Raw genomic sequence first — 10049 nt, 5'->3', positions numbered from 1 at the left:
TTTTTTTCCTCCCTTTTTTGGTTTAGTTCCAATACACACAAAGGGAATAAACATGTGTATAGCAAAACCTGTGTTACTGCAATCCTTTTCTGTGAGAAATACTTAAAATATAACATTTCAGGGGTGCCAACATTTACGGCCATGACCGTAGAGGTTATATCAGTACTGGAGCGATATATCAGTGCTGGTCCATAATGGCTGATAACAGGGAATAATAGACAGTATTTGTCTTCCAGTAACCACAGGAGCTCGTGTGAGGTAGAACGTGTTTAATGCATTTTGCAGCCTGATTGCACTTTCCGTTATAACCCTGTCTGTAACGTCCTGAGGACAACCACCCCCATCGTCCCCCATCATCCATCTTACATCATTTGGTGCATTCGTAGATTTCAGAAAAGGTAAAGGGGCGGAACATCCGCGTAATAACAATATTTAGAAAAATAAAATAAAAAATAACGAAGTGTAAACCTTCCCTCTTTAGGACCCTGTATCCTCGGGGTGAGGGGCGGTATATATGTCTATATACACGCTGCGGATTGTCATGCCGACGCCAATATACACTATTTACACAGACACCATGAATCGCTCCAAGTATATTCGGCCATGATGGCGAGTCTCTGCGGCTACTGTCCAGCCTGCTCTTCCTCCCCACCGATACAGGAGCGCCCCCTGCTGGGGTAGTTTGGCCTCTGCACGGCTCACCCATATCCCCAGCTCCCGGTACTGTACGGTCCTGTCCTTAACCACACATGGATCTGTGGAGGCTGCACCTGCAGGGAAGGGGTTAACATGAGTAACAACAAATTGTTAAAAGGTGTTATCCAGAATTAGAAATTTTATTTTATCCAACAAACAGCGCCACCCCTGTCCTCAGGTTGCGCGGGGTACTGCAACTCGACTCCATTCACCTTAATGCCGTGTTTTCTAGGGATCGACTGATATCGTTTTTTTTAGGGCCGACAGCCGATAACTTATACCGATATTCCGGTATAAGTTATCGGCTATTTATTCCCCCGCGACACCGCTGCAGATCATCGATTTAAAGCGGGTGCTTTAAATCAATGCACTGCAGTGGCTTTTGCGGTGCCATAGACCACCGCCACCGCAACTCTCCCCCTGCCTGTCCAGGGGTCCTGAGTCCTATCACCGCCACCGCTCCCCCCACCGCGACCGCGATAGATATGACCCCCATCAGGTAGAGCTCCCCAGTAGATACACAGACCCCATATAGATATGACCCCCATCAGGTAGGGCTCCCCAGTAGGTACACAGGCCCCATATAGATATGACCCCCATCAGGTAGGGCTCCCCAGTAGGTAAACAGACCCCCCATTTAGATATGACTACCATCAGGTAGGGCTCCCCAGTAGGTACACAGGCCCCATATAGATATGACCCCCATTAGGTTGGGCTCCGCAGTAGGTACACAGACCCCCATATAGATATGACCCCCATCAGGTAGGGCTCCCCAGTAGGTACACAGACCCCCCATTTAGATATGACCCCCATTAGGTAAGGCTCCCCAGTAGGTACACAGACCCCCATATAGATATGACCCCCATCAGGTAGGGCTCCCCAGTAGGTACACAGACCCCCATATATATATGACCCCCATCAGGTAGGGCTCCCCAGTAGGTACACAGACCCCCCATTTAGATATGACCCCCATTAGGTAAGGCTCCCCAGTAGGTACACAGACCCCCATATAGATATGACCCCCATCAGGTAGGGCTCCCCAGTAGGTACACAGGCCCCATATAGATATGACCCCCATCAGGTAGGGCTCCCCAGTAGGTACACAGACCCCCATATAGATATGACCCCATCAGGTAGGGCTCCCCAGTAGGTACATAGGCCCCCAGATAGATATGACCCCCATCAGGTAGGGCTCCCCAGTAGGTACATAGGCCCCCAGATAGATATGACCCCCATCAGGTAGGGCTCCCCAGTAGGTACACAGACCCCCATATAGATATGACCCCATCAGGTAGGGCTCCCCAGTAGGTACATAGACCCCCATATAGATATGACCCCCATCAGGTAGGGCTCCCCAATAGGTACACAGACCCCCATATAGATATGACCCCATCAGGTAGGGCTCCCCAGTAGGTACATAGACCCCCATATAGATATGACCCCCATCAGGTAGGGCTCCCCAATAGGTACACAGACCCCCATATAGATATGACCCCATCAGGTAGGGCTCCCCAGTAGGTACATAGACCCCCATATACATATGACCCCCATCAGGTAGGTCTCCCCAGTAGGTACACAGGCCCCCATGTAGATATGACCCCATCAGGTAGGGCTCCCCAGTAGGTACACAGGCCCCATATAGATATGACCCCCATCAGGTAGAGCTCCCCAGTAGGTACACAGGCCCCCATATAGATATGACCCCCATCAGGTAGAGCTCCCCAGTAGGTACACAGGCCCCCATATAGATATGACCCCCATAAGGTAGGGCTCCCCAGTAGGTACACAGGCCCCATATAGATATGACCCCCATCAGGTAGGTCTCCCCAGTAGGTACACAGCCCCCCCCATATAGATATGACCCCCATCAGATAGGTCTCCCCAGTAGGTACACCGGCCCCGATATATATGACCCCCATCAGGTAGGGCTCCCCAGTAGGTATACAGACCCCCATATAGATATGACCCCCATCAGGTAGGGCTCCCCAGTAGGTACACAGACCCCCATAGATATGACCCCCATCAGGTAGAGCTCCCCAGTAGGTATACAGACCCCCATATATAGATATGACCCCCATCAGGTATGGCTCCCCAGTAGGTACACAGACCCCTATATAGATATGACCCCCATCAGGTAGGGCTCCCAAGTAGGTACACAGGCCCCCATATAGATATGACCCCCATCAGGTAGGGCTCCCCAGTAGGTACAGAGACCCCCATATAGATATGACTCATCAGGTAGGGCTTCTCAGGTAGGGCTCCCCAGTAGGTACACAGGCCCCATATAGATATGACCCCCATCAGGTAGGGCTCCCCAGTAGGTACACAGACCCCTATATAGATATGACCCCCATCAGGTAGGGCTCCCAAGTAGGTACACAGGCCCCCATATAGATATGACCCCCATCAGGTAGGGCTCCCCAGTAGGTACAGAGACCCCCATATAGATATGACTCATCAGGTAGGGCTTCTCAGGTAGGGCTCCCCAGTAGGTACACAGGCCCCATATAGATATGACCCCCATCAGGTTGGGCTCCCCAGTAGGTACACAGACCCCCATATAGATATGACCCCCATCAGGTTGGGCTCCCCAGTAGGTACACAGACCCCCATATAGATATGACCCCCATCAGGTAGGGCTCCCCAGTAGGTACACAGACCCCCATATAGATATGACCCCCATCAGGTAGGGCTCCCCAGTAGGTACATAGGCCCCCATATAGATATGACCCCCATCAGGTAGGGCTCCCCAGTAGGTACACAGACCCCCATATAGATATGACCCCCATTAGGTAGAGCTCCCCAGTAGGTATACAGACCCCCATATAGATATGACCCCCATCAGGTTGGGCTCCCCAGTAGGTACACAGATCCCATATAGATATGACTCTCATCAGGTAAAGCTTCCCAGTAGGTACACAGGCCCCATATAGATATGACCCCCATCAGGTAGGGCTCCCCAGTAGGTACACAGACCCCCATATAGATATGACCCCCATCAGGTTGGGCTCCCCAGTAGGTACACAGGCCCCCATATTGATATGACAGACCCCCATATAGATATGACCCCCATCAGGTTGGGCTCCGCAGTAGGTACACAGACCCCCATATAGATATGACCCCCATCAGGTTGGGCTCCGCAGTAGGTACACAGGCCCCATATAGATATGACCCCCATCAGGTAGGGCTCCCCAGTAGGTACACAGGCCCCCATTTAGATATGACCCCCATCAGGTAGGGCTCCCCAGCAGGTACACCGGCCCCATATAGATATGACCCCCATCAGGTAGGGCTCCCTAGTAGGTACACAGACCCCCATATAGATATGACCCCCATCAGGTTGGGCTCCCCAGTAGGTACATAGACCCCCATATAGATATGACCCCCATCAGGTAGGGCTCCCCAGTAGGTACACAGACCCTATATAGATATGACCCCCCATTAGGTAGGTCTCCCCAGTAGGTACACAGGCCCCCATATAGATATGATCCCCATCAGTTAGGGCTCCCCAGTAGGTACACAGGCCCCCATATAGATATGACCCCCATCAGGTAGGGCTCCCCAGTAGGTACATAGTCCCCCATATAGATATGACCCCCATCAGGTAGGGCTCCCCAGTAGGTACATAGGCCCCCATATAGATATGACCCCCATCAGGTAGGGCTCCCCAGTAGGTACACAGACCCCCATATAGATATGACCCCCATCAGGTAGAGCTCCCCAGTAGGTATACAGAGCCCCATATAGACATGACCCCCATCAGGTAGGGCTCCCCAGTAGGTACACAGGCCCCCATATTGATATGACAGACCCCCATATAGATATGACCCCCATCAGGTTGGGCTCCGCAGTAGGTACACAGGCCCCCATATAGATATGACCCCCATCAGGTAGGTCTCCCCAGTAGGTACACAGGCCCCCATTTAGATATGACCCCCATCAGGTAGGGCTCCCCAGTAGGTACACCGGCCCCATATAGATATGACCCCCATCAGGTAGGGCTCCCCAGTAGGTACACAGACCCCCATATAGATATGACCCCCATCAGGTTGGGCTCCCCAGTAGGTACATAGACCCCCATATAGATATGACCCCCATCAGGTAGGGCTCCCCAGTAGGTACACAGACCCTATATAGATATGACCCCCATCAGGTAGGGCTCCCCAGTAGGTACACAGACCCTATATAGATATGACCCCCCATTAGGTAGGTCTCCCCAGTAGGTACACAGGCCCCCATATAGATATGATCCCCATCAGGTAGAGCTCCCCAGTAGGTATACAGACCCCCATATAGATATGACCCCCATCAGGTTGGGCTCCCCAGTAGGTACACAGACCCTATATAGATATGACTCTCATCAGGTAGAGCTTCCCAGTAGGTACACAGACCCCCATATAGATATGACCCCCATCAGGTTGGGCTCCCCAGTAGGTACACAGGCCCCATATAGATATGACCCCCATCAGGTAATGCTTCCCAGTAGGTACACAGACCCCCATATAGATATGACCCCCATCAGGTAGGGCTCCCCAGTAGGTACACAGACCCCCATATATAGATATAACCCCCATCAGGTAGGGCTCCCCAGTAGGTACACAGACCCCATATAGATATGACCCCCATCAGGTAGAGCTCCCCAGTAGGTACACCGGCCCCGATATAGATATGACCCCCATCAGGTAGGGCTCCCCAGTAGGTACACAGACCCCCATATAGATATGACCCCCATCAGGTAGGGCTCCCCAGTAGGTACACCGGCCCCATATAGATATGACCCCCATCAGGTAGGGCTCCCCAGTAGGTACACAGACCCCCATATAGATATGACCCCCATCAGGTTGGGCTCCCCAGTAGGTACACAGATGGGGGTCATATCTATATATATAGATATGACCCCCATTAGGTAGGTCTCCCCAGTAGGTACACAGGCCCCCATATAGATATGACCCCCATCAGGTAGGGCTCCCCAGTAGGTACACAGACCCCTGATAGATATGACCCCCATCAGGTAGGGCTCCCAGTAGGTACATAGGCCCCCAGATAGATATGACCCCCATCAGGTTGGGCTCCCCAGTAGGTACATAGACCCCATATAGATATGACCCCCATCAGGTAGGGCTCCCCAGTAGGTACATAGACCCCTGATAGATATGACCCCCATCAGGTAGGGCTCCCCAGTAGGTACACAGGCCCCCATATAGATATGACCCCCATCAGGTAGGGCTCCCCAGTAGGTACATAGACCCCATATAGATATGACCCCCATCAGGTAGGGCTCCCCAGTAGGTACATAGACCCCATATAGATATGACCCCCATCAGGTAGGGCTCCCCAGTAGGTACATAGACCCCGATATAGATATGACCCCCATCAGGTAGGGCTCCCCAGTAGGTACACAGACCCCTGATAGATATGACCCCCATCAGGTAGGGCTCCCCAGTAGGTACACAGACCCCTGATAGATATGACTCTCATCAGGTATCTATATTTTAACGTTAAAGGGGTACTCCAGCATGTAGAAACGTTTACCCTGTCTATAGAATAGAGGATTTGTGTTTGATCACAGGGGATCCTGTGACCTTAAGTAACTCCCCCGCTCCTGTAGACAATGTATGGAGTGCGTGATGACCTTGCACTTTATGCCCCGGGGCCCCCTTCAGGGGAATAAAAAATAATGTATCCCCTGTCTACAGAATAAGTGTCTTATTGTGAGGGGGTCCCTGAATTCCGACCCCCTGGGAATAGACACTTATCGCTTATCCTGCAGATAAGGGACACATTTTTAAAGCTAGAGTAACCCTTTAAATAGGAAAGTCCAATGAACCAACCTGTGAGTACTTACTTGGCCCCGGGACAACATCCGTTACTATCCGCTACAGGTCTCACCCCTGAAAAAGCCGGATGCACGAGAACCATTTACTACCGTATCACGAACAGCTGACAAGTCCACTACGGGGTGCCTGGTGCGGAGAGCGCCCCCTGTGGAGAGAAGATGTCGTGTTTAGGTTTTTCTATAGTTCAGACATTACTGAAGGTTTTTTTTTTCTAACCAGTGTGCCTCCAGCAGTGTATATGCTGACTTTTGCAGTATGGTGTGGATTATAGTGTATATGCTGACTTTTGCAGGATGGTGTGGATTATAGCGTATATGCTGACTTTTGCAGTATGGTGCGGATTATAGCGTATATGCTGACTTTTGCAGTATGGTGCGGATTATAGCGTATATGCTGACTTTTGCAGTATGGTGCGGATTATAGCGTATATGCTGACTTTTGCAGTATGGTGCGGATTATAGTGTATATGCTGACTTTTGCAGCATGGTGCGGATTATAGTGTATATGCTGACTTTTGCAGTATGGTGCGGATTATAGTGTATATGCTGACTTTTGCAGTATGGTGCGGATTATAGCGTATATGCTGACTTTTGCAGTATGGTGCGGATTATAGCGTATATGCTGACTTTTGCAGTATGGTGCGGATTATAGCGTATATGCTGACTTTTGCAGTATGGTGCGGATTATAGCGTATATGCTGACTTTTGCAGTATGGTGCGGATTATAGTGTATATGCTGACTTTTGCAGTATGGTGCGGATTATAGCGTACATGCTGACTTTTACAGTATGGTGCGGATTATAGTGTATTCTTTGTGCAGTTGTTTCCAGCATTCTGTGCGTGTTCCCTAGTCTCTATTCAGTCCGGGCATGCTGGAAGTTGTAGTTTTGCTACAGCTGGAGGCACACTGGTTGGGGACACACTGCTATAGTGTCAGGTACTCACCGGCTTTACTGGAGACTTGTCCTGACCACTTTACTCTCCATACGTGCAGCTACTGTGGCCCATCCGCCTCCATACGACCCTCCGCAGTCTCCGGGTTATTGCATGTATTTGTAGAACCTTCTCAGATTCACAGTTTTTTGTATTTTTTGCAGGTTGCCCTATGGTTCTGAGCAAGGTCGGACCCAAATAAACACTGCTGCAAAGACGCTTCTCTCCCGCTCCCGTCACTTCTGGTCATCGTCAATGGCGGAAATGGTTTCAAGTTTCTAGAGGAAGAAGGAAATATAATTAGGTCACTAATGATCCTGACATATATATATATATACACACACACACGTGTATAGGAGGGGTGCGCGGTACCATGAGGCGATGTACTCTTGAACCACCAGCCCCCGCTCCAGGCCTGCTGCCCGCTGGGTCTGCTCCCCGGGGTAAATGTTGGGACTCCTTTAAGGAGCTTCTCCAGACCACTAAGATGTTCATTGACGGCAGGAACAGCTGAAATATAAAGAGAAGATGAGTATAAAGGGCATGAGCCCGGCCCGGTATCATCTCCCCCACATGGAGCAGATCTGATGTAGTTACCCCCTCTGCTGGAGCCCGATGCCCCCGGATCCAGAGGTTTGTCCAGTTTGCCACTAAAATCCTTCGGTAAGTTCAGAGGGGGTCTGTGCTGCTCAGGAAGAGGGGGATTCAGTGCGAGACCTGAGGGGGAAACCAGGGGGCGGAGGTGATTATAGGAGACGAAATTCAGCGAGCAAAACAGCAAACTACACACAGTACACCCACACCTAGTACTGCACACACAGTACACACACTACACCCGCACCTAGTACTGCACACACACACACTAAACCCACACCTAGTACTGCACACACAGTACACACACTACACCCAACACCTAGTACTGCACACACAGTACACACACTACACCCGCACCTAGTACTGCACACACAGTACACACACACACACACTATACCCACACCTAGTACTGCACACACACACTACACCAGCACCTAGTACTGCACACACAGTACACACACTGCACCCGCACCTAGTACTGCACACACAATACACACACTGCACCTAGTACTGCACACACAATACACACACTACACCTAGTACTGCACACCCAGTACACCCGCACCTAGTACTGCACACAATACACCTAGTAATGCACACACTACACCTAGTACTGCATGCACACACACACTACACCTGCACCTATAACTGCACACACACACTACACCTAGTACTGCACACACACACACACTACACCTATAACTGCACAAACACTCTGAACACTTGCACTTAGTACTGCGCGCACACACACACTACACCTAGCACTACAGACACACAGAACACCTGCACCTAGTACTGCACACACACTACACCTAGCACTGCACACACACAGTACACTTGCACCTAGTACTGCACACACACTACACCTAGCACTGCACACACACAGTACACTTGCACCTAGTACTGCACACACACTACACCTAGCACTGCACACACACAGTACACTTGCACCTAGTACTGCACACACACTACACCTAGCACTAAACACACACAGAACACTTGCACCTAGTACTGCACACACACTACACCTAGCACTGCACACACACAGTACACTTGCACCTAGTACTGCACACACACTACACCTAGTACTGCGCACACACTACACCTAGTACTGTACACACACAGAACACCTGCATCTAGTACTGCATACACACTACACCTAGCACTGCACACACAGTACACTTGCACCTAGTACTGCACACACACTACACCTAGTACTGTACACACACAGAACACCTGCACCTAGTACTGCACACACACTACACCTAGTACTGTACACACACAGAACACCTGCACCTAGTACTGCACACACACTACACATGCCAAATTAGTTTTGCTATTTAAATGAAGGCCCTAAAGTCACATTGGTTCAACTGGTAGCCATTGTATGAGAACATTATCAGTACCAAGGTGTGAACAGCGCCTAATAACCACAGTAACACAATCTTGCTGCATTCACCTGTATGACTCGGTTTCCGGGCTGCTTCTGGATTAGATACGTTGGATTTGCTCAGGGTTTCATCCTCTTCTGTCAGATCGATCAGCTGGTTACAGGGGTTCTGGCCGCTGCCGGAGGGTCTGGCTCTGGGATTCTCGGGCCGGCTGATGGGTAATTCTTTGTTTCGGCTGAGAGGGGGCGCTGTGAGCCAGATACAAGGTTTAGAATAAGCTCGTTATCCTGATACTGATTTTTTTCCCCATTTGCTACAATTGTATCCAGTTTGATACATTGTATAGGACTATCAGGAAAGGATATATGTGGTGCTGCGCTCTGAATAATTATATATATATGTATTTATTCATACATATTTACCTTCCCTGGTCTTCGGCCTCCTCATCTTGTTCTTGCTGCACACCGGCTCCTCCTCCTGGGTCAGGTCGATGCAATGGCTGCTGGGGGCCCGGGAGGTCGACGAGCTGCCAGAATGTTCAGAGTTATGGCCTGAAAAAAAAAAGATAAATACATTTATAAAATGTATAATTCAGGATT

At 50.4% G+C, this 10049-nt stretch overlaps 1 protein-coding gene across 4 annotated transcripts in view; it reads right to left on the bottom strand.

The window, feature by feature from the left end:
- Window positions 1-241: 241 nt before the first annotated feature.
- LOC130272835 (uncharacterized) overlaps window positions 242-10049 on the bottom strand; it is a 92241-nt gene continuing 82433 nt past the window's right edge. For 3 of the 4 annotated variants that reach the window (XM_056518775.1, XM_056518773.1, XM_056518776.1), the window contains 7 exons: window positions 9873-10001; window positions 9519-9698; window positions 8063-8182; window positions 7838-7975; window positions 7478-7743; window positions 6542-6678; window positions 242-770 (listed from right to left, as the gene is read on the bottom strand). In XM_056518775.1, the coding sequence (XP_056374750.1) occupies window positions 7736-7743; window positions 7838-7975; window positions 8063-8182; window positions 9519-9698; window positions 9873-10001 (575 nt within the window). In that variant the 3' untranslated portion in view covers window positions 242-770; window positions 6542-6678; window positions 7478-7735. Of the gene's footprint in view, window positions 771-6527; window positions 6679-7477; window positions 7744-7837; window positions 7976-8062; window positions 8183-9518; window positions 9699-9872; window positions 10002-10049 lie in introns of all 4 variants that reach the window. The other variant, XM_056518774.1, reaches the window with a different exon arrangement.

This window comes from Hyla sarda, chromosome 5, assembly GCF_029499605.1.
Source record: "Hyla sarda isolate aHylSar1 chromosome 5, aHylSar1.hap1, whole genome shotgun sequence".
Classification (NCBI taxonomy): domain Eukaryota; kingdom Metazoa; phylum Chordata; class Amphibia; order Anura; family Hylidae; genus Hyla; species Hyla sarda.
Note: the sequence above shows the minus strand (reverse complement) of the source record. Positions and strands in the feature narration are given on the sequence as shown.